The sequence below is a fragment of the Fundulus heteroclitus genome, chromosome 14, assembly GCF_011125445.2.
Source record: "Fundulus heteroclitus isolate FHET01 chromosome 14, MU-UCD_Fhet_4.1, whole genome shotgun sequence".
NCBI lineage: Eukaryota > Metazoa > Chordata > Actinopteri > Cyprinodontiformes > Fundulidae > Fundulus > Fundulus heteroclitus.
Window position 1 is genome coordinate 22,531,084 of NC_046374.1, and position 25,091 is coordinate 22,556,174.

The 25,091-nt window shown below is 39.6% G+C and overlaps 1 protein-coding gene across 16 annotated transcripts in view; it reads right to left on the reverse strand.

Moving 5' to 3' along the window:
• Nucleotides 1-104: 104 nt before the first annotated feature.
• LOC105927933 (collagen alpha-1(XXV) chain) overlaps nt 105-25,091 on the reverse strand; it is a 242,659-nt gene continuing 217,672 nt past the window's right edge. For 9 of the 16 annotated variants that reach the window (XM_036146555.1, XM_036146565.1, XM_036146553.1 and 6 more), the window contains 14 exons: nt 23,849-23,893; nt 22,945-23,025; nt 22,787-22,849; nt 22,590-22,640; nt 22,079-22,105; nt 19,952-20,032; nt 19,618-19,653; nt 19,084-19,137; nt 18,912-18,965; nt 18,200-18,226; nt 16,412-16,465; nt 13,444-13,530; nt 8,713-8,751; nt 105-4,882 (listed from right to left, as the gene is read on the reverse strand). In XM_036146555.1, coding sequence (XP_036002448.1) covers nt 4,856-4,882; nt 8,713-8,751; nt 13,444-13,530; nt 16,412-16,465; nt 18,200-18,226; nt 18,912-18,965; nt 19,084-19,137; nt 19,618-19,653; nt 19,952-20,032; nt 22,079-22,105; nt 22,590-22,640; nt 22,787-22,849; nt 22,945-23,025; nt 23,849-23,893 — 726 coding nt within the window. In that variant the 3' untranslated portion in view covers nt 105-4,855. Of the gene's footprint in view, nt 5,655-8,712; nt 8,752-13,014; nt 13,093-13,443; nt 13,531-16,411; nt 16,466-18,199; nt 18,227-18,911; nt 18,966-19,083; nt 19,138-19,617; nt 19,654-19,951; nt 20,033-22,078; nt 22,106-22,589; nt 22,641-22,786; nt 22,850-22,944; nt 23,026-23,848; nt 23,894-25,091 lie in introns of all 16 variants that reach the window. The other 7 variants (XM_021317686.2, XM_036146564.1, XM_021317695.2 and 4 more) reach the window with 5 other exon arrangements.

Below are 25,091 nucleotides of genomic sequence, written 5' to 3' on the forward strand. Positions count from 1 at the left end.
ATTGGCCAACATTGTGCTATTAATACATTCTGTATTTAAGTATCTGAACATAAAGAGCAATACTTCATATCAAACTAAAACCAGAAATAATGACGATCATGTTGTTTGGTGTATTTAAAAGACAGTTTATTTGCCTCCAACAGCACAGTCATATGAAATACCAACATGAAATACAGAATGTGATCTCAAGAAATGTAGATAAAGTTTGTATGCAGCAATAAAATAAAAGGGTGAGCAGAAACTTAAAACAAAACATAACATAATAAACATGTCCAATAGCTCAGACTGCTTCACATTAGTAATTCAACCAGAATTTTGATACACAGCAAGATCTCTCTTTCAATTTGGCTGCAGGGTGAATAAATTATTTTTGTTGATTCAATAAAAGTCCTGTGCTTTTCACATTAATGGAGCAGCAACAACATTGTGGATGTAATTAATCGTCGTGTATATGCTTTCTCTCTTGGAACATTTGGGTTAGTAAAAAATAATGGTTGCGCCTCACTGTGGCCTTCATGGAAGTCCTGAAAGATTAGCAATTATTATTCTCAATATACCTAAGATGTATTGGCAGGGGGAAAAATAGTTCTGGTTTTATATGTATAACTTTCTGTTTATCTTTCAGCTGACCTTGAAAAGCCCATGAAAACCAATTTAGGGGTCTTAATTCTGATCAGTTATACTTTCCCCCTTGTGTTTAAGGCCTTCTGACTTTCTAAAAACATATAATTCATGCAATTTAGATTTTATTTTAAAGACTGAAACATTTGTTTTCATTCAGTCCTGAAAGTTGGGTTATATTCACGAAAGAATCTTTCAGTGTTTCGTAATTCCTCTATTGGCCACAGGAGGCGCTGTAAAGTTTGTTTCTTCCAGAGCAAAAGTTAAATAAAATATACAGTCTAAATGTGCTAAATACATGAAATAAGTATGTAATACACCCCCTATTATGTATTCCCTTTTTGATTGCCTTTAGGGGTCAAGCTAAGAAAAAAAAGACCTGGGGAAAGAAAAGAATCTTGGATTAAATCAGTTCCAAACAAGAAACAATGGGGACGAACCAAACATAACTTTTTGATCACTTAGGTTGAAATGTGAGAAAATCCACATCACTTTTAGAGCTTCTTTAACTCATAAATGAACGTTGACCCGGAGAGGGTTTGTACTTATTATTGATTTGTAGCATCCTACCGATTGTGCAGCTCTAAAAAAAACGCTGAAAAAGAAGATTTTGGCACCGCTGTCTAGCTTAATAAACTAGATGTGAAACCTTAACACCAAACTCAAACAAACATAGCTTAATAAAATAGAATTACAAAAATAGCTGCACATTCTAAAATTACAGCAAGTTATGAGAACGAATGCTGTAATAAAGGCTGGTAATCAAAACACAAAATGAAGAGGAAAAAAAAGTATGAAATATCGACACAAATATCGGGTTAACAAAAAAGGAGATTGAACCAAAAAAATCCTGTAAATTAAGATTTAATTAAAAGTCTGTGTTTACATAATTCCTCCATGTCTCCAGGTAGTGGTATACAGGGTCGCACGGCTGAACAAATGAAGCTAAAGAAAACCACTGTAGTGTGATATTTAAGCAGCATTTGATGCTACACGCATGAACCAAAGTATAAATTGCACTTTATATCAAATGAGCACACATCTCAATAGTACATTAATATTCCACTATACATATATATCAAACTACATTCAATGTAAAGAGACAGAGAGAGATAGAAAGAAAAAGAAAAATAGTGAGAGACAAGGCTGTCATAAAATGGCGTGTCGTCATAGTTCACACCCAAAGTTAGACAAAGCAGATGTACTCCGGTCATGTAAGGCCTATAAATTGAAATAAATGCACAGTTAAGTACACACTAACATGCAAATGCCCTCTTGATTTCCACCAACGTTACAATTGCAGATGTGTTTTATGATGCCTCGTCGTGGGCTTAAAGTTCCTTCATATCGACACAAAACTGGCATCAGAAACTAAAAAGGAATGCTGCTCAGAACCCAACAAAATGCCTTCATTTACAAAAAGAAAACTGTAGAAAAATAAATAATGCACCACTTAGAATACTGAAAAAAGTACAGAAATAAATGTTTTTTAAAAAAAAAAAACTATTTAGACATACATAAAACTCCAACAGCTGTAAAGAAATCATATACTTTTTTTATTAGCTGGAGCTGCTGGTATGATAAAAAAAAAAAAAAAACTAACACTGGTTTGTACAGATGTGCATCCACTTTTTTTTTTAATCACGATGAGATGAACAATTTAAACTATAAAATCCCCTCAGATCGAGCTGTTGTTACCACACGTGTTCTTACAGTGAATAACGAAGATCTGATTGTACAGCGCCTTGCAAAAGGTTTTACACCGCCTGAACTCGTTCACATCTTGTCCCGTGACAGCCAAAAAAAAAAAAACTTCAATAATTTGGGGGAATATTTCCCGTGATAATTCAGCACAAAGCACTGCCCAATTGTTAGGTGGATAAATGATGCACAGTATTCTGCATTTGTCTTTCCAGATAAAACAAACGGAAAAGTATGCCATGCATATCTATTTATTTAGCTCGTTTTATGCTGACACCCCTGAATGAAATCCAGTGCAACGAGATGCCTTCACAAGCCAGCTGGTAATTTAATCTCAGTATGAGAGCAGCTGTTCTGTAAAGGTCTCAGAGGTTTGTTGGAGTACATGAGCAACCAAACTGAAACAACGAACACCAAAGAATACACCAGGCGTGTTAGAGTTAAAGTTCAGGAGATTCCATTTGCCATTTGTTGAGATTCATTCTCAACAAATGGCAAAGTGGCTGCAGCTAAAATACAGGATAATGCAGGAAGTAAGCCTGGCAAAAATGACCTTAAAATCCCACAATGAAATGGGTTAGGGCAAAGCATATTCATGAGTAAGAATATCCCTTTATTATCTATACCTGCTTATCTGTGCAGGGTCACAGGACGGTCATTGGCTGAGAAGCGAGATACACCTTGGATAGGTCACTAGTCCATCAAAGGGATGGACTTAAATCTAATTGAAAATTTTTGGTAGGTTGCTCACAGATGCTCTTCGTCCAATCTGACTGAGTTTGAGCAGTTTTGAAACGAAGAATTGGCAAAAAAAATTCCTGGCTCTAGTAGACGTGTCTAGGTCTGAAACTAAACCACAGAAACAGGTTGCTCAACAAAGTATTCAATTAGGCGAATACATGTGCATGACATACTTTTAAGACTTATCTAAAAAAAAAAAAAAAAAAAAAAAACATTTTCCCTTCACTTCACAATTATACACCGCTTTGTGCTAGAGAACCACAACAAATCCCAATAAAACCTATTGAAGTTTTAGGCTGTCTAATCTCGAAATGCGACATAGGGCTTTCAGTGCTTTTGCAGAGCACTCTGTATGAAGAAGAAAAAAGTACAGTATTACCTTGCATAGCACCTACAATGTGAAAATATCCGATGTTAATGCTGGAAATATGATAAGGCGAATGGACTTGAATGAAAACATAAATATCAGTCTAGATTTATGATTGTTTTTGCTCCATGCGATGAGGAATGTGATAGAACTGGCCAGACTGGTGTTGATGGAAGATGATTTAATGTTCTGTCGTTTAATAGAAGTTTGCACTATATAATTAAGACAATATACAAGATGTATAGGAAAGAAGCTTGATTTAGACCGTTAGGTTTACCTTTTTTAATTTTAGATCTAAAAAAACTGTGGGATTAGTTACATTTTATTTAAAACAGCTTTTGGACGCACGTATTTTTTATTATTTTTTTTCTCAAATCTACATTTTCTAAGCGGTGTTCATGCAGCAAACCTGACAATACTGTACACATGAGATCCCTTTACAACAAGTTCGGCACATTTGCGAGCGCATTTCGTCGAAACCAGAAGTGAACCTACGAGTTTTGAGTTGTGTGATAGAAGTTGTCCCTGGAATAACGTTTGCACAGCTGTAATGTTAAAACGTTAACGCTACAACATTTTCTCCAGTTTATTTTCCGTAAAAACACAAACCGTAGAAAAGTGAGACTTTCAGCTACTTCCATTCGTGGCCGCAATCTTTGAACGCACGCACGGCGCAGCTTTAGTGACCGCGCGGTCGAAGTCGACGCCGTCGCAACGCAAAATTAGGTGGAGCTATTTTTTTTGGCGAAGACGAAACAAATCGAAGAAAAAAAAAAAGAGAAAGAAGAAATAAAGCAGTGCGCAATGTCTTTTCAGTCCTTCACCCAAACAAAAAACGTCCCCTTCCTAATTTTTGAAACAAACGCCACTCAGATGGTTTAAAATAAGGTATAAACTCTCGATAAAGGAATGAATAAAAGCTTGAGGCACCAAGGGCTATTGTACACAAAATACAAATGACGTGTAAAAAAAACAAAAAACAAAAAAATGAGTAAAACAATAAAAACATGAATAAAGAAAAAAAACATCACAACCGCATACTATCAACGTTCCCAGAAGAGCTTGAAGCATTCCCCAATTGATCTCGCAGGGTTGAATGACGAGTGACTCTCCCGCAGAACCCGCTTCCTCTCCCGCGCTCACCGAGCACGGCCGTCCACGTTCCAATCCAAACCGCTTTGAGACTGATCGGTGTTCCTGCCAGTGCAGAGACCCCCCCCCCCCCCCCTGCAGAGCTCTCCGATCTTGTCCAGAGATGTTGGCGCCCTGAGGAGCCGCTGCACTGACGACGCCGGGGTGGGGGGGCCCCCATGATGAGTGCAAACGGCAGAAAGCCTGCTGAGAGCGGTCTGCCCCGGCCGGCCTCGCCACAAATAAAGCAACAGTTATCGACACCTTTACTTTCAGGAGGGAGAAGGAGGGTTTTCAGGCTATGAGCCAGGGTGTGACTCCCTTAAGAGGATTAGAGGAAAGAAGAAGTTATCATTTTAGAGCTTTTGGGCCTTCCGGTTTTTGTTTTTTGTTGTTTTTCCTCCACACAGAACTTAGGAAGCAATCACATAACAGTGACATGTATGTACATTACATTTAAATACAGCACACTACTCATGCTTTTTCAAGGGATGATGGGGGAGGGGGGGAAGCAATGTTCAGTCAGCTCAGTGCAGTTTTTCTCCTGTTTTTTTATGTTGTTGTTGTTGTTTTTTTTAGTCTTTGAGCAAACGGTGCCGCATGGATAGTTGGTGAGCTCGTGGAGACGAAACAGCACACGACACTTAGCGTTTTGTGTTAAGAAGCCAGTCCAGATCCCGTTTCTCCCACTTCGCCAACTCCGCTTCTTCTCGTCTCGCTCCTTCCGACCCTCAGGATCTGGCGGGGGGAAGTGGGGGGTTGGGGGGGGGGGGGCTGCCATGCTCCAGTCGGAGCCATGCAAAAAACCTAAAGACACGAGTTCTGCAGCCGGCAGCCGAGGATCTCAGCTCCATCACGAAGCAGATGTGAGACGGCGAGACACACGCGTGTGTTGTTTTTTTTTTTTTTTTGTTTGTTTGTTTCCACGCAGCGATGTGAGTAGAAGCAGCTTACACAGACGGTTATCTCTTTTGTTGTATTGTTGCACACATAGACTTCTTTTCCTTTTTGACTCTTTTTCCATTAAAAAACTATAAATACCATAAAAGAAGCATTATTTACAAACTCCATGCGTTTCAGGTTAGAGTGATCACTGCAAAAAAAACAAACAACATACAAAAACAGGTTGTTTAATCACAATGGGATGTTTCACACAGCACTCCTATATAGTAGTATCATTTTTCAAAGACCCCATGCAAGCTCAAAGAAGCTAAATCCACATGAGAAATGCTGTCACTAAATCAAACAACAATTATATCTTATAAATTACAGGACAAAAAACATTAAACAAAGATTAAAGGGCAAATATCATCATGTTTTATACTTAGAAACCTAATAACTTTTAATCTGGTTTTGTTTTTTGTTTTTTAAGTGAGTAAATTGATTTCAATATGCATTTCTCTGACACAAAGAGCCTTCTCTTCTAAATTAGAATCAGTATTATCATGTGTGGATATATTGACATTTCTAATGGGAATACATCAATTGGATGACAACAAAGTCAATGATGGAGCCAGTACTCCTATTTTTCGCTCTTCAGGAAAAGTGGGACAGATTTTTATTTTATTTTTAAAGGCAGAATTCTTCTAATACAACAAAAAACTGTCCATCTTTAAAACAATCTTCACCCCCAGGGTTAGGAAACGATTTGAATCTGAACTTCAAGCGAAGGAACAGCCGAGAGCAGAGAAACAAAGACAAAAAAACAGGTAACACTGTGGTGATGGCCCGTAGTTCTGCCGAAGTTAGCAGCCAAACTATGAAGGCAACTTTGTTTGGGAGTTAAAGGTATACTATGCAACCGGGGTTGATTTTCCAGCGAGGCTCCCCCCAGAGGGCGAAAGTAAAAGTGCACTGTCGTAAAGATGCTCAGCTGTTCTGGTTTCTCCGTCAAGACAGGCGCGGTTGTTTTGAGCTTAGCAGACAGGCGAACGCAACGAATACAAAAGTCGAAAAAACGGCAGTACAAACAATGACTAACACAGTGAAGGTATGAACATGCACACAGAGAGAGAGAAACCATTCCAATGCAGTGTTTCCCCTAGGAATTTGGGACGACCGGCGGAGGGGGGGGGGGGGAGACAAGCTTTGCGCCGCTGAGCGGAGCGGAGCGGGGGGGGAGAATGGGGAAGCTTTGCGCGCATATCGAGTTAGTTTTTTTTTTTTGGAATGTTGGCGAGGCGGTAGCGTGAGGGAAACCCTACAATGTTACTTACAATCGCATCAGCAGAAACGCGAGGTCCGCGTCAGCCTTGCAGCCTTCTTTTTCTTTTAGCTCTCGCCATTCAGAAAAAGCTTGCCCGATGTTCACCTGTGTACGACTCCTCTCTCTGTCCAGAGCCCTTTTCCTCTTTCTTGCCTGCTCCAACATGGGCTTTCGCTGTTTTCTCGCTGGTTCCGCCATAATAACTGCACAAATCTAGCAACGAGCATGCCTTTCACTGCGGGCGTGTAGCAGTTCTCCCCGTAAAGCAAGACCGACTCTCGCGATGCACCAGACTTCTGAGCCTGTGAGTGCGAGCCGAGGGCTCCTGCAATTGCAAGTGCGGTATTTCCCCCACAGATCACCAGGGCGGCCGAGAAAACCTTTCTTCAACCTGAAATGACTCATTTAATCATCCAAAACGTTATGGAACATATTAATTAACTGAAAAATGTTGCATAGTATGCCTTTAAACGTTTCCCAGGTAAGCACATTTATTTTAATATATTTATTTTCATTTTATGTTTTCTGTCAGTAAAAGTCCATGGATCATGTGTAGTGGTGTCCTGATTCCAGTGTTGTCCAGAAAGAGTATAAGTACACCAGTTTAGGTACTCGCTGATTTTAAGTACTGATAGTTATAAGTAAGTTATAAGGTGGTACTTATACATCACAATATAACTTAACAATATCGTTGACCACTGGAAATGGCCGAATATCAAGGGCGATGAATTCTGTAAGAGCTTTTGTTATCTGTACCACACATAGATTGTCTGTTGTAATTTTTCTCATGTTTCTGGAGTACTTGCTGTGTCACGTTCAGTCTTCAAATGTTTATCAAATTATTAGTTTCAAAACATGTATTTTTCGCCCCTCCTCTTCACAGCTTAGCTAAGCACAGCAGACGCTCTGATTCGTTTAATGTCCTCCATGTTCCCCCTGAAATATCTCCAAAGACACTGAGATTTTCGGTCCCTCCCACTATCAATTTAGTTGTTTTTCGTCTGTTTTTTTTTGGAGGGTCAGCAAATAACCTCTTGGGGTATTAGCATCACCACCTGGTAAGGAGTGGGGTTGCAGCACGGCTCAGCCCAGGAGGAAAATCAAGCACAGAAGTGGTATCGGTTTAGAGTATCGGGTTGCTTTTACAAGTACAAATATGAATACTTGACTCTGGTATCGGTATTGGGACACCACTAATGATGTTAAACTCAACGGCTGTTTTTTTCTCAGGGAACGAGCCAAATGAATGAAAACTGTATGTCAGCATTTTGACTTCCTTTACAATTAACTTGAATTGACTTTATCACACAAAACAGTGAGAAGATTACATGTAGACAGGCTACAGAGGTGTGAAAAATGGCATTCATTGAATAATGGTTTGACAGCTACATTACTATAGTGTAGTTGATCGCTTTTAAGTAAAAAAAAAAAAAGCTAACTAATTAGTTTTGCAAAAGTAAGTGCTCCTATTCACTACTATATCTCATATGGTAGATTTTAGGTCCTTCTGGTGATAAAGTTGTTAAATAAATGCAAGTGTGTACCAATGCTTTATAATAATGTAGGTAAGAACTGGAGCAGAAATTACAATGTTTACACAAATGCTGCCAGAATTTAGGTTTTATGGATTACGAGTTTTGTTATACAGTAAGCTGGTATGTTCTAACGGGGGAAGTTATTCAATGACTTTCGGCAGCGAGCTCAGCTACCTTGTGCTAAATATATTTCTTTTACTCTACTGTTTTGCATATTTCCCGACTTCAGACATAAAAATTAATATGAATATTGCATGCTACAAGCCCTAACACGATTAAAATGTAAAATTGCAAAGATGATGATATAAGCCTTTTAATGCAAAGTTCTGTTTTGCTATTAAATATAGTTAATCCTATTTGCCAAACAAACAAATAACATTGCTGTAAAACACTGCCTCAGAATATCTCACCTTCTGCCAGCAACCAGGCATTGGTAATCCATCCGGACCCTGTTTACAGAAGAGAAATAGTTAGAACTGAAACAATACTTTACTCTTAACTTGTGTAAAACTGTTACATATTGTGATTAGTAGGCATATACTGTATGCAACACTTCACATTATGTCAGACGATTATTTATCTATTTAAAAATGTTTATTAAGTTAATTAACTTTTATTAAGTTAATTATTACGTTTATTAACTTTAAAATATCATGATTATCAAACACAAATCTAAAAAGTTCACTTCTGTTGAATAGACATGCAGTTTTAATGGAATGACAGCAATATCATTCCTCGGGTTTATTGGTAATGATTTCACAGTTTTAGTTAGAGGGAATAAAAGCGTATTTCAAAGACCCTTTGATGATTTAGAAAGACGGAAAAAAGGAATGTTTCAAACTACCCCTAATTTTATTTCTTTTTGATTTCAAGTAAATATACTTTCAGGGACCTTATTATGCTATTTAAATCATTGTGTTTTAAGAAATTTGAAAGATAATATATATTTTTTTTGGACTTTGGATGCCTTTTTTAGTTTTTTTTAGTAAAGCAGTTAAATTAAGACAATGTTACTGAAGATATTTTATATAATAGTGTTCTTTATCACACTTTATGATGGATGATTCTAGAAACTACTTAAAATTCATAGTATTTTGTAAGAGGCTATCTTAGTTTGACAAGAGTACTTTACATCAAAGCGGGAGTTAAACAGGAGTAAATTAGTTAATATAGCTGTGTGGTACTTGGTACTTTTGTATTTCTTCAGGCTGATATAAACATATACTGTAACTTCATGCTTGACCAATCTGTATAATCTGACCCAATCTGTATAATATGATTGAATTTGACTTTGTAAATTGCCTTGAGTTGACATGCTTCATGAATTGGCGCTATATAAATAAAAATTTAATTGAATTGAATATACGACTGTTGGATGTGTTATTATGATGCTGATGAGCGCCAACAAGCTGAAATGCCTTTGAGAATAAAAAGAGTTGGTCTTTTGATAATGCAGATTGTCCATTTATTCATTTTATAGCTTTCAAAATGGTAACTTACTACCTTTAGTAAGAGAGAAAAATCAGCCAAAGTCCAAAGAAAACATTTAGGAAACTTGCAAAAAATCTTGAAGAACGACTGTTAAAGAATTTAGGGAGGTTTGGGTGCTTGGAAGTGAAATAGAAAGAAACTAGGGAGTTAAATGTGTGGACACATTTAACTCTCAACATGTAAAAATGTCAGGCAAAAGTTTTATATATATATATATATATATATATATATATATATATATATATAGATTACTTTTGCTTGACATGTTTACATGTATATCTCCGTCTGACAAGGAACTCTACCTATTACTAGAATTTCAACACTAGCTACGTTTACATGGACAAAAGTTATGCGAATAAAGCCCCGATCAGAATAAAAATCATATAAACAAGCCAATCGGAATATGATCACCAGATTAAGGTGAATCGGAATGAAATTGTAATCCGATAGAGAGTGGTGGTTAATGCCAATTGATAATCCGATCAACAAGCAAATAAACGCTTGTTGTTTCCGCGTTGTTGCATGGTGGTAATACGTCAGGAAGCAAAACTGTCGGGGCTTCCCATATAAACTTGCTATTCGAAAAAATAAATGAGCTTAAAATTGTTGGTTACTCAGTAACACTTCAACCGTAGTTGGGCACTCAGAAGACAAACAAACTTGTACAATATTACTTTTTTTTGTTGTTGCTATTTCTTGTTTAGCAAAGACGGAAGTTTTTCTTCTATGTTTTTTTTAGGGGAATTTCATAACTGCGCATGTGAGAGTTATATTCTGAACAAAGCCAGGTGCATATGCATGCACATTATAATTGGATGAATTGATTGTGTGCCCATATAAATAGTACAATCACATTATTTAATCCGAATACAATTTAATCCGAACGTGAAATTTTGTGCATGTAAACACAGCCATTAAGGGTTTCGTACATTTAATCAAATGTCTAATTATTAATTTGCATTAATCTTTCAACCGGTGTCTGCCTGTTAGTCGTATAACACACAATTCATCTGATTCTAGCCAAAATAAATGAACCTATACATGCACAAAATACATAGAAATATGTTGGTCATGCACATCATGGTGATTCTGCTGTTGGGTTTTTATTATACAGTAGTTGCTCCTTAGCAGAGTTTAAAAACAGCAGGAAGCCAAAAAATGGCAACTGAAGACACACAAAAATCAAGCTGTCTTGAATAAAAATAACACAAGTTTAAGTAAATTAAACTAATTTGAGAACTCTGAATGCTTTTTTTTACTCGCTATGGCTCAATGAATGTGTGCACACAGAATCTACATCGCCTTGCAAAAGCATTCATGCCCCCTTTCCCATTTTGTCTCTTTACAGCTGCACATCTAACTGCAATTTATTGGGATTTTACAAGATAGACCAACACAAAGTAGAGCCTAAGTGAAAGGAAAAATATAGTTTCTCACTAAAAAAACACCAAAAAAAACTAAAGTAAGGCATGTGTTTTTGCCCCACAGAAATACTGCAATTAGTTGAAAGACTTTGTGGTATTTCTCTCCTATCTTTGCACATCTAATTGGCACACTAATATGTGCCAATTAATCATTGTGAAATAAATGAGGCTCAGTCAAATTGGAAAGAGAGCATAAGTAAAAATAAAATGTCATGTTTTGTCACGGATTCTCAATTGCATTTAGTGCTAGACTTTGTCTACTCCATTTAATATGTGAATACTCTTTAATCTAAACCCACCCAGTGTATCTCTGGGTGTATTTTCATGGTTGTCATCCAGCTGGAAGGTGAACCTCCGTTTCAGTCTCAGGTCTTTCTTAGCTTTTTACAAATTAATCAAAGCTTCCCCAAAGCATGATGCTGCCATCGCTAAGTTTCACAGTGGCGATGGCATCCTGAGGGTAATAAACAGTGTTGGTTGTCTTTCACACATAGCTTCTGCATGTACCAAGTTCAGATTTGATCTTATCTAAACAGAACGCCTGATTTCTGGTTCCCCTACATGGCTTGTGACTATCTCTAATCAAAAGTTGTGGCTTTCCTTCATCAATAGCTCTCTTTCTACCACTCTTCAACAAAAAACAGATTTGTAGAGTGAATGATTAATAGGCTGTAATGGGCAGAATCTCCCACCTGAGTTGTGGCTCTCTGCTGCTCCCCCAAAGTTACCGTGGGACTATTGGCAGCATCTCTGGCCGGTCAGTTTAGTTTAATGGCTCTGCTTTATTAGAAATACAAGCGTGCCATACTCTTTTCTCCTTTTTAGATATATCTGTTTTTGAACAGTGCTCTGTGAGATGTTCAAAGCTTGGGAGATATTTATGCTAAATTATGTACAGGTGGACTCTACAAATAGGGTGACCTCCAAAGGTAATTATCTATGGCTAACTTGAATTTTGGGTATCCAATTAAATACATAAGCATAAACACACGTTATTTGTAAAAAGTTTGAAAGCCATATGTAAATTACTTTCCACCTTACTATTGCGTGTTTCTTTGTGTTGGTCAATTAAAGGAAATCCTAATAAATCACATTGTTTGTTGTTGTAGAGTGACAAAATATGAAAGAAAAAACAGTTAAAGCCAAGGTATATGAATTTTCCCCACATGTTGTTCAACCCATTGTACCAGAGTCTTCATGCGTCAGACCGTATTGCTTCTGCGACATGAGTAAATAAAAGTACCAATCAGTTTGAATGGCTCAAAATTGCTGTGGGTCTGCAGTGGCAACCAAATTGATCTTTTATTTCATTTTATTTGATGGTCTGGCCCAATTGGTACAAAAGCAGGAAGGGGATAAGAGAGTTAACGGATTGAGAGAGGGAGATCCATGCGCTCGTAGCATGGCTAACTCATCAGTATAAGGGGTCTGTGTTAGCATCAGGTTAAAAGGTAACTGGTCAAAGGAGGGCTTAGCAGGGTGGACAGATGATTTTTAGCCTTTTATTCCAGTTTTATCCAAAGGGAAGACAGGAATTGGTTAAAGGGATAGACCAAATGAATCAAGTACCATTTATTAATTCAGTATATTTCACGTGTGTCATCTAAAGGAGGCTGCTTGCAGTGAAGATGTTAGTGTTTGTCACTAAAAAATGGAAAATGAAAACTGTGGTTAAACAAAGTGGTCATGCTTGTCAAGCTCTCACTTCATGCATGAGTGCGTTGATTTTCTGTCAATGGGCTGAAAGGTGAGTGGCATGCACAGGTAGGAGGTTTAGGAAAAAGAGAAATACTGTACCAATTGGCACGGGGCATCCAGCCCATCCAGACCTGGCTGCCCTGGTTCCCCCTTTTCACCCTTAAATCCCCGGAAACCCTGTTTGCAAAGATGACCTAGGAGTGTTACTGGGAGAGAGGTGGACGACCCTTCACCCCCTGTTTCGGTCCGTCTCGACAGACTCGTAGGGAGTGTGAAGGAGGAGCTGCCCTGTGAGCTTTCCGACCCCACGATCGGGCCCAGTCGCATGCTTTTGGGATTTAACGGGCACTTTTTGTAACTAAATTTGAAAAAAGATACTCATAACATTTCACGTTTTTTTGTTGGTGATTTCCAGACTGCAAAAGCAAGAAGCTGGGTGTCAGCGGACCCAAAGGGAGCTCCATCCTTGTTTAGAGCAACCGCTCCACATAGCTGGCAGGCAAACTCCAGCTCACAGTTGTGACATACCAATGGGCAGGGTGCATCTAATCCTGGGGCACCCTGTTCTCCTTTCTCGCCCTTAGGCCCTTTTTTGCCCTTCTTTCCCTTCTCCCCCTGCGGATACAAGGGTTCGGTCAGGTTAAATTCATTTTTCCAACAATTAAGACTGCTGTGAGGAAAGATCATAGAAGGGAAGTCTATGACCCGTAAAGGAGTAAAGGCACATGGTCAGATAAGTTAGATAGGAGGGGATACAAGGCAGAATTGGATATATCTTTAGAGGAGGGAGGACAAGAACAGCAGGGAACAAGGTAGAGTCGGAAACACTTAATCAAAGTAGTGTCAAGGGCACAAAGGATGAGAAAGACTAGCAGGGAGAAAACCACCAGAAAAAAAAAAAAACACAGGAAAAGTTCAAACTGTATCACTTTGAAATGAAATGTCACAACATTTCTTTGAAGTCATAAACAATACGAATAAGAATCCATGCAAACATTTTAAAAACACTCATATCAGCATAAGTGCTGTTTCAAATTATCACCTTAAAAACTCAATTGACACACACTCTTCACTGACATGCGTACGAATTGGTAAAAAGGGGCTTTATCTGTGTCACAATATTGTAAATCTTAAAAGTAAAGCCCCCAGCAGAGCGCCTTGTGAGGGGGAGTGAGAGGGAGTCTTTGTGGTTTTTCAGTTGTCAGAGGGAAGGTTTGGACGGTTCTTGTATTCCCAACAACAGATCAGACTACTTGGCCTTCTTGGAGTTTCTGGATGGTGTCCTGGAAGAGGCAACGTCTGGGGCTGCTTTTATGATTCTTGGTAGCGTCAATGCCCAAGTGGACAAGGAGGGTTTCAACAGCATTGTTGCGATCTAAATATGAACCACGGTTTATTGTTGGACGTGTGCCCAAGGTTGTTTGTAACAAACACCGTGTGTGAGCAAAATGTGGCAGATAAGCGTACTCATGACCCAGCTATCTTGGGCCAATGGCCGATTAATTTTGTAATAATATCAGCAGACCTGTGGTTGTATGCCTTAGAAACTTGGGAGAGGAGAAGGGCAGAGTTATGAGCTGATCAACACTTTGGGGAGTTGGATCCGGTGGCAGGGGAAGCTGTAAGCCAGACCAGGATAACCCAAACTAGTGGTGAACTGGGACCATTGTCAACTCCCACCTCCAAGAGAGTTTCTCTCAAGTTCCAGGTGACTTTGGAAACAAGGAGTTGAACTGGGTGATGCCCAAGGCTTTACCTGCAAACCTGGCTTCCAGGAGTTATAGTTTGGTGACATTGGTGCAAGTAGTGACAGCAAGTAGATCTGTTGGTGGACAGCAGCAGTGATGGAAGCCATTCAAGAAGTTCAAGAAGATGGTATTAAGGGCTCGGTTGACTTTGGGGATTCTTGATACAGCGGACAGATACTGGATACACAAGAGAACAGCGGCATCTGTCGTTGAAGAGATAAAAACTTGGGCGCGAGAGGAAGTGGCTAAAAAGAACATAAGGGAAAAGCTTTTGTTGCCCTCCACAAAGTTTTGGCAAACCATTTCGTGTGTTCGGCAAGGGGGACTGTAGGCCTGGAAGAGGCAGTGAATGAGGAATCAACAAAGGCGTGCCAACAACCATGGCTGCAGTGCCAGAAGTGGACGAGACTCCTTCCCAAATCTTGAAGGGTCAAGACATTTTGGGGCTGTTGTGGCTTCAAAGCTGCATTGAGGACTGGTACAGTACCTGTCGAACAGCAGACCTGGGTGGTGATCCAAATTCTTGTGAGTGTGTTCCAGTGATGGAGGGATCGCGCTTCTCTGTCTTTGTAGGAGCGTTTCCTCTAGGGTGCTGGAATAGACACTCCAACTGACTGGTAAAACTCAGATCGAGTAAAGGCGTTGCAGGTTTCATCCTGGCTGTGGGGAAATGGACCAGATCTCACAGAGTTATTATGAGGGGGTCAAGGGAGTTTGAGCGTCCAATCCACATTTGTTTTATTGGCTCTCCAGAAGGATTAGGACCTCCAAAGCATTCTGTAAAGGAGCGCCGGTGGGACTAAGGATTACCAGGGACGCTAATAAAGGCTTTCTACTCTCTGTATAACAAAAGAAGGGCTGTTCTTTCTTAGTGCACAATAGGGTCGTTCCAAGGACAAGTTAGACGGAGTCAATGTCAAGAGGCACCTTAATAGTTCAATGGTGTGAAGCAAAATGTATTTTCTAGATAATGTACAATAAAAAGAATGGTATGAGGGCAATGCGTTTTATGGATCGTGCCTAAAGTCAATGCCTCTGAGGTCCACAGTACTGAAAATTACAGTGTTCTATACAAGTCAGTGTTTTCTTACATCCCTAATGTCTATGATGAGTGTATGTCAACATCTTATTACTGATGTTAAGTGCCTGAAAGCGATGTAATGTTTAGATCTATTCTACGTTCGAAAAAAAGGAAGCAAAACTCAATGCAGGGAAACGGGATATACTTTAAAGCATCTAAGAAAAATGTTAGATCTTGATAACAGAGACAAACAACGTGTGCAAAAACAAAGAACGTAAGCGTTACCAACAGGCTCAAGAAATGAGGGATGTGAAATGTGTTACTTTATGTTCATGCATGGAAAACAACACATGTATGATTCTGAAGAGCCTGTTGTCAATGGACATGTTTGGATTTATATATGTTGATCTCTCTTTTGGATGCCTGAAAATGAAGTTAGATTGGAAACAATGAGATGGTAAAACTACTGAAAAGAGAAAATAAAACTGATTTGAGAGGACTCAGGGTGATCGTTTATGTTTCTGCAAAAGAAAATTACGAAAATCCATTAGGACTATAAAGGCAAATGATTGAAATTGTACTTTAAAACCCCAAAATTTACCTCAAACTGGGGATGTAAAAAACCCCACTAAAGATACTTTAAATCGAAGATCTCTACACTGTCCATTGACATCAGTCCTATTATGTTAGGAGTTTTAATAAGCCATTACACAATATCTACAGCTACCTTTTCTCCTCTCTCCCCATCGTCGCCTTTATCTCCTTTTAATCCAGGTAACCCCTGTAAAGGTACAACTTTTCTTAATCACGCTGTCTTAGCACACAAAGCTAACCAGATCAGGAACAAACAGAATCTAAATGTAATGGAAGATGATCATTAACATGTATTTATTTATACCACAAAACAGAGAATTGTGAACAATGAAAGAGCTGCGTGAAAAGAAAAAAAAAGTGATACAGTTTGACTGTACATGACTGGATTTTAAGTTATACATGAAGAAACATTCTGGAATATGTTGCTTTAGTATGTGAAAAAATTGCCCTGTGGGTTTTTTAATAAAATAAACCTATATTTGCTTCCTTTATCCCTTAGTTAATCATTATCAGCTGTGAACAGAACTTATTTCCCTATGAAATGTATTTAATCACCACCAAACAACTTCTCGACCTTACAGGTGATATCCTGGATTGAATCCTGGAAATCGGATCAGAAGTGTTTTTTTGCCTAAGTGGAGTCAATTTATATCATGCTCACATATGCAATAAATGCAAACATTAACCACCCAAAAATAGAAAGTTCGAGGGCCATTGTTTCACAGCTTAACAAACTTTTCTGGGTAATTCCAAGCAAATAAATAAATAAAAATAAATAAAAAAATCAGAGGAAGGACATACATTTAGGATCCTTCCTAACATCTAATCCAATCCAACTTTATTTATAAAGCATTTAAATTACCAAAGGGACCAAAGTGATGTACAAAGTACATGAAAAAATATTTAAAAAAGGAAAAAAGGAAACAAACATAAAATACAGAATTGGGATATAATTAAAATGCACTATGCAATAAAAGACTAATAAAATAAGCAGATGTTTACATCAACTTCTCACATGGTGTCAAAGGCCAAAGCAAAGAGATGAGTTTTAAGAAGAGATTTAAAATCAGACAGTGAGGCAGATTGTCTGATGTTTAATAGTAGCTCATCATAAATAGGGCCAGACGTTCAAGTTCAATAGAACAGTTTTACTGCCTTTTCCATTCTAGCCATGTAGGTTATTACTACAGTCATTAAATCCTCCCAACCAATCACAAGGCAGACCCAGGAATGCTCCACCCCTTTCAAAGAATTTGAAGAGCCTGTGTTCAATTTTTCTTTTTTTAAAACTTGCAGTTTTGGTAAAAAAAAAAAGAAAAGTTGGTTGAATAAAAGATTTAGTTTAAATTCAGTGTTTGTGTGTTCTGTATCTAAAACTGAGTTATTAAGCAAAGGCAAAAATGCCCAGGGCTGCACTTGAAATATGTGTTTTGAATGTTTTGATGATGATTTCTATTTTAGCAATGTGCTTTTTGTCTGTATCTTCCAGCCCTAATCTCAAAATCAGTATAAATTAAATTCTAAGAAAAATGGCAGCTATAAGCTTTAGGTGGTGAAACTGCCAAAAACAAACGCATCTAGAGCAAACAATTTACAAATAAAATAGTAATATATGGCACAATTCAAACAGAACATGAATAATCCCAATAACCTTTCCTTTATATCAAAATTCATAGAAGCTTTTAAAGCGGAACTTTTCTAACTTCCTGTAATGACTAGCTGTGCCTCATCACTAATGGCAATTTGCATGAGAACAGAAAAACTAAGAAAAGATTGGATTCCAGTTTTATTTTTATTTTTTCTTTCCACAAACATAATTTGTTCTTTTTTTTTGTTGTTGTTTTTTTTTGCTTTCCCCGTAGATCTTAGCCGCTTCGTCTCGCAAGTTAACTTATGAGCCAGAATAGTTGAACCGACTTACATCCAAACCTGGTGTTCCAGCTGCTCCCTGGAGAGAAAATAACAAAATTGAACATTACATTACAACTAAAGACTTTACTTTCAGACATTCTTATATTTACACTACAGTACAGAGCACTCTCTCCATTTTTATAAATGGTGGAAAACCACAGCAAGAAGTGTTTATATGGCGAAATTCTCAGCCAACAATAAAACCCGTCCAAAAGTGGAAATACTTAATGTTAAAGACTAAAATTTAAAATGAAATATCTTGTGGCACTTTTTTTTCCCCAAACAACAGCCTTAAGAGAGGCATATTAAAGCAAATAATTGATTATATAGTATGCTTATGAGGACAAAATCTACTAAAACAAAATTCAGTGCCAGACGAGAGATTGTACACTGCAAAAATGGAGCTAAAAATAAGAAAACATTTCTTGAAATGAGAGTATTTTTCTTTGATTTGAGCAGGTAAATAGGATTATTTGCCAACGGAATAAGATTTTTACACTTAAAATAGGAACAATTCATCTCCATCATCTTATTTCAAGTGCATTATGTCTAATTATCTTATTATAGGGGTAAAATACTCATTCCATTGGCAAAGAATCTTATTTACCTGCTCAAATCAAGGGTAAATACATTCATTTCAAGAAAATTATACTTATTTTTAGTTCTGTTTTTGCAGTGTAGCTCGACGTCTACGAATTGCGTGACACTGTTGTGAGACTTACTGGTAGTCCGTAAGGCCCTCGTGGTCCTGGCTCACCCGGAGCACCTTTCTCACCCTGTTTCAGATAAATCTCAGGTTAATTCATTCCTTTGCGCTCGAGACGCCGTCTTTAAACTGTGGCTAAAATGAGCTGCATCATCTGTCAGCTGTAAGACAACGAGGGAATCTCTTACAATGTCACCCTTCGGCCCCGCGAGACCAGCTGGACCCGGAGGTCCGTCAGTGCCCTGTGGAGAGTAGCGTTGCCAGGGTGAGTTTAAATCTTTTCCACTGATACAGGGTCGTTCTGCATGTATTCATCGGCAAAATAATAAAAAAAGAAGTGCCGTAATTGTACAGTATTCGTATAGGATAAGAGCTACAACCAGCACACACAGCTTGTAGACGTGCAGTGGCCACAAAGGACGCTTACAACACCGCTGACACAGTTAATGTATGAGTGTGTGTTAATGCGACACGGGACAAAACAAGAGTCTCAAAATGTTTTTGTTTTTTGGTTTTGTGTAGCAGCTATCTGCGCCTTGGTTTAAAATTAGAAGATCGACAACATGAAGTGTGTGGAAAAGCTTACATTATTTGCATTTTGGAACAGTGTGCAAATAATACGGTGACAAAACTGAAGGACAACTGAACTTCATGAAGGGAGAAAGAGAGACAGATTGAGACAGATGTTGGGTGGTGAAGCCCCTCGATCACATGACACTCACCCTAATTCCGGGCTTGCCGTCCAAGCCGGAGGCTCCCTGTGAGGTTATGGAGGTATGAGTGACATGGACAAGGCGGGATTAGTACCAGATGAACACTGTTATTAGGACAGGTCGATGGCAGGGTTCACAACAGCTATATCACAGGGAACTTCGGCTAAGCTAGTCAGAGCAGGCAAATGAAAATGAAGACAGAACGTGGACAAGGCCCTTTGGACACACGCATGTACAAACAAACTTGCGTAAACGTAGGTTGGTTGACAAAGTGGAAATAAAATTCTGACCAAGGAGTGAATGTCTTTTAAAAAGAGGTTCTGGTCAGCGCCGCTCAACTTACAGGGAGACCCAGCGGTCCGCGGTCTCCTTTGTGTCCTGGTTCGCCTCTCATGCCCTTCAGTCCATGCAACCCGGGTTCTCCCTACAGAAAGGAGAAGCAGGAGGGAGATCATGCACCACTGAAGTCCAACGCCTGGCTAAAAACATCCGTGCAAGCTTAAAACTCAGAATCAGGGTCCGAAATTAACACTCGCCAGACGCCAAATGCGAGTAAATTTTCTTTTTGGCGAGTGAATTTCAGAGGGCTAGCTAGCTGTCGCATGGCGAGTAAATGTCTGTACCAAATAAGTTGTGTTTTTTTCAGTCACACTCGCACATGTGACGTGAGACCTACAGCAACTACGCCATGTCTGTTTGCTAATAACTAGCGTTTAGCTCAGGCTAATTACGTAGCGGGATTACGTAGAGATATTTAGCGGGGGTCAGTCAGAATTAATATTTTGGCCAACTTGGCCGGTGAATGAGGAAGTTAATTTCGGACACTACTTGGAATATTATGTCACCTAAAATGTTCTTAATATGATAAACCTGCACAAAGTGGCGCTTTATTAAAAATAAAGATCTGAGAAGTGTGGCATACATATGTTTGTATTCCTAATTAGTAAATTCACTCCACCTTTTAGATTAAAAACTGTTTTGGCCTACATGGTAAATGTTATTTACGCTAGACTCCACATTTCCTTGAAATCACCAGTCCCATGGTGAAACATGGTGGCGGCAGCATAATGCTGTAGGGATGCTTTTCTTAATAAGCGACAGAGAAGTAGGTCAGAGTTGATGGGCAGCGGATAGAGCTAAACACAGGATAATCCTGGAAGAAAACCTGTTAGAGGCCAAGATGACTTCAGACTTGGATGGAGGTTCAGCTTCCAGCAGGAAATGACCTTAAATGTACTGCAAGAGCTACAAAGGAATAGCTAAGATCAAAGCATGTTCGTGTCTTCGAACAGTCCCATTAAAGTCAAGACCTATAGTGAAGACATTATGTGGGCAAATTTAAAAATTGCTATTCGAGGACACTTGCTTATTCGAAAAGATAAGATGGGAGAATGTTTAGGTTTCTAGTTGTGCATCACTGGTAGCAACACACCCCAAACAGAGTTTTAGGCTGCAGTCATAGTGAAAGTTGCTTTTATGTTTATTTACAAAGTTATGACTGAGGGGAGTTTAATTCAAATGTATGCTACATATTACAGATTTCAATTTTTTTTTAAATAAAAAACAATAAAATCAAACATGAATCCTTATGCAGTTACACATTATGTAATACTGGTGAAATGCACTGTTATGTTAACGGACTGAAGTCATCCTGACCACTTAAAGCACTTTACACTAGAGCCATATTCCCCCAATCACACTCATAGACCGATACACAGACCAGAAGACAAGTTGGGGTTAAGTGCCTTGCCCAGGTGCACATTGACATGTGACAGGGGGTATAAAACTGGAATAAAACCCACAAATAACTTTTTGGCCCATGTTGTGGTGCTTCACAGCTACCGAGGTCTCTAGAATTTGCACATTGTTGCCTTTAATAACATTTTTGAAGTACTGGACTGGTGCTATAATGGATAGTCTGAGCATGTGCAAAGTGCCCACGTGCTTTCATGAAAACAAGATTGTCCTTTGGATGCAGAGTTAAGTGCAAAATTGTCAACACCCCTGATAGTACAATCTTTGACTTTTACCAGCAAGTTTTTGTCTGAGTGGAAGTAAAAATGCTCCAGAGTGGCCGAAACTTAGTCCTGACTTAAATCTGATGGAGCTAAAGATCAGGGTCACGGCTAGGAGGTCTTCCAACCTTGAAGACTTGGAGACAAATAGTCAAAATACCAGTGGAAACATAGAAAAGGCTACTCAGCAATTCTGAGAAAGACGTGCCCCGCCTTTTTCCCAATGACCAATGAATGGATGGATGGATGGATATAGAGATGAGTACAAATAATTTGACGTGCCCCTGGGCATAAAATGTCAAATAAAACAGAGAAAACATTTTTTTTTCTTAAAGTTGATTTTACTGTCTTCTGCGAGATGCCTGTCACATTTTGACAGATAAATATGCCGGAGGGTATTAATAATCTTGCACTTAACTGCATAAATCTGTGTCTTTAAAAAAAAAAACATTTACCTTAGGGCCAGGGAAGCCATGGGGTCCCTGAAAAACATCCAAAATAAACACGTTAGCTTGTTGGTACATGAATAATGTCAGTCGTTTGTTGGCTTTGTCACATCAGCAGCCTTCTGTTGAAGCCTTGATGACACGAAAGGGAAAGGTGATCAAGTTCAACAGCGAGAAATTTCCCAAAGCTCGGTGTTATCAGGCTCTCTGCTGCGTCTTCTGTTTACTCTAGAGCCGTGGGACTTTACCTGAGCCAAATGCCGCTTTTTATTTGGACAGGCGTCAAACTGAAGTGTAACACCTGACTGACGGCATCAAAGCATTTTGTAGGGTTTGCTTTGTTTTCCCCATACATTAACAGCCAGAAACGCCCGTCTTTTTTTCTTTTATTAACCCGCCGTTAACGAAAAACAAAAACAAAAGAAAAACAAATAGCTAAAAGAGACCCGAGCAACAAAAAGGGTTCAACGGGTTCACCTTATCTATGTCATTTCATTTATACAGGAAATACAAAACTCACCATAGGTCCTGGAGGCCCGTGGGGTCCTGGTGGCCCTGGAGGACCAGTTATCTGAAAGTTTAAATAAAATGCGATACTGAAAGCCACGTTTTGACTGTGCGCCATGATAAGAGTAGTTACCTGTATAGCTGGTCATGAACAGCATGTAATGCCAACTTTGTTTGTTGCATTTTTTAATAAACACACACGTCACTCACCGATGGACCTTGTGGACCTGGAAGTCCTGGGTCTCCTTTATCTCCCTTAGCTCCATTCACGCCCTATAAAGAACGAGCTCTGTGAGATGGACTGTTCGAAATAAAAGATTAATTTTTTAGAAGCTGTCGTTGCAGTAATGGTGATGCGGGATTCTTACAGGTAAGCCAGGTAAACCAGTGCTTCCTTTCTCCCCTGACGCGCCGGGCATTCCCATGTCTCCTTTGGAACCTTTATACCCCTGAGACATGAACACAAAGAAGGATTTAAATCTTTGGATTTTAACTCGTGACCCTACAAATGAATTGACTGTCATCGGCTGACTTTAAAGGGAATTCATTTTCCGTGGGTTGAATTCGTTCACAAAGTTATTTAGCGGGCAAAATGTGTGCAAAACTACAGTTATAGCTTCTGACTCTCAAAGCGCATACAAAGACAGATCTGCGCTTAAACACGGTGCCTAGGAGAACACAGCATCTCCCTGCAAAAAAATGCAGTTCACCAACATTTAAACTAAGACGCTATTTTGTTTTGTTTTGTTATTCTTCACTACATTTATCTACATTCAGAAAAAAAAGCAGCATTGTGTTAAAGAAAAACTGTTGTTTGCAACACAAAGGTGCCATAAAAAAGTGGCAGGGAGCTGGGGGTGAATTGTTAGCAGGGGAAAGCGATGGAAAAAGAACCTGCAGTTTCTGACTTTTTAATGAAACAAGACAAAACTGAAGTCGTCTTCCAGCCGAGGGCTGTCTGAAGTTTCTGCAAATTATCTCTTTCGTCAAGAAAATTGAGCTTCTTTCAAAAAAGTGTTTTCTCTCCCTCTTATTTTGATCCCCTCTGTCCTTCCTTTGCTCCCGCGTTAAAAAAAGGGACAACTACAACCTGGTGTGGGAAGAAAAAAAAAATCACTTTCTCACGTCTGCTGGACTTAATTGCATGCATTTGGTGCGACAGACATGGAGATGGAGGCGGCGAGCGCAAAAGATGCGCAAATAATTTGGCAAGAAAAATACAAAACTGTGCAAACGTATCCTTCAGGGTACAAAAGAAAGCGCTCTACTCACTCTTTCCCCGTCGAATCCAGGAAGTCCAGGCAAACCGCGATCACCCTGAGACCACACAAAAAGACAGAGGCGTTGCAAAAAAAAAAAAGCCACACAGTCGGTTGAAATGCGTGGACCTTTTGCTTTTCAATCAGTGTATAACATCTCATCAGACTCCAGGCACATTGGTCTGCTCAGTAGTTAATCAGTTGACTGGTCTGCCGTTGATGACATTAACAACAGCGGGACTAAAGCTGTAACAACGAGACGACACCAAAACAGGAATGGTTTGGTAGTTTATTCTTTTTTTTCCCTTTCATTTGACCAGATTCAGTGTCACCGTGAGGCATCTCCACCAGGATGGCGCATTAATGCAGGCCGCTGCCAGGAGGAGACAGGCGGCTACTCTAGGAGAGCTGAACTGGCCCCTCGGAGGTCCTTAACCCATCGGCAGGGCCGGTATCTGACCCTTTGGGCAACGCGGAACAGGATAAGTGCAAAAACCCTACAGAGAGACCTAGAGCAGCCCACAGGCCTGAACGCCTCTGACCGAATCATTAGGAACAAACTTCACGAGCGCAGCCTTAGGGCCAGACATCCTCTGGTGGGCCCTGTGCTCAATGCCCGGCGTCGTGACACTCAACCGGCATTTGAACACCAGGGTTGGTGGGTTTGTTCTTTTCACAGGTGAGAGCCTTTTCACTCTGAGCTCACGTGACAGACGTGAAAAGGGTCTGGAGAAGCTGCAGTCAACGTTTCGCTGCCTGCGACGTTGTTCAGGATGACCAGTTTTGGCGGTGGGTCAGCGTTGGGACGCACGGACCTGTACAGGATGGCACCCTGCCTGCCATTACATATCAGGATGAAGTCCATCATTAGATTCGCTGGTGCAGTGGGTCCTGGGTTCCTCCTGCCGCATGATAATGTCAGACATCATGTGGCAAGACTAAGCAGGAAGGTCCTGGAAGATGAAGGGATTGATACCACCGACTGGCCTCCATGCCCCCCTGATCTAAATCAAGCACATCTCTGGGACAATCTGATTGGGTCCAAACGACGCCACCATGTTGCACCTCAGCGGTGCCCTGATCTGAGACAGCCCAGTATACCATCCGTCATCTCACAAGGAGCATGCATATAAGTACGTGGAGGTCGTACTTTGGATCCAGCCCTCTGTGGGTTCATACTTTTCCGTTTTCATCAAATGACGTGGCCTCTTTCTGTTCGTGACACGTTACCCGTTGCCTATCAGTACAGACATTTG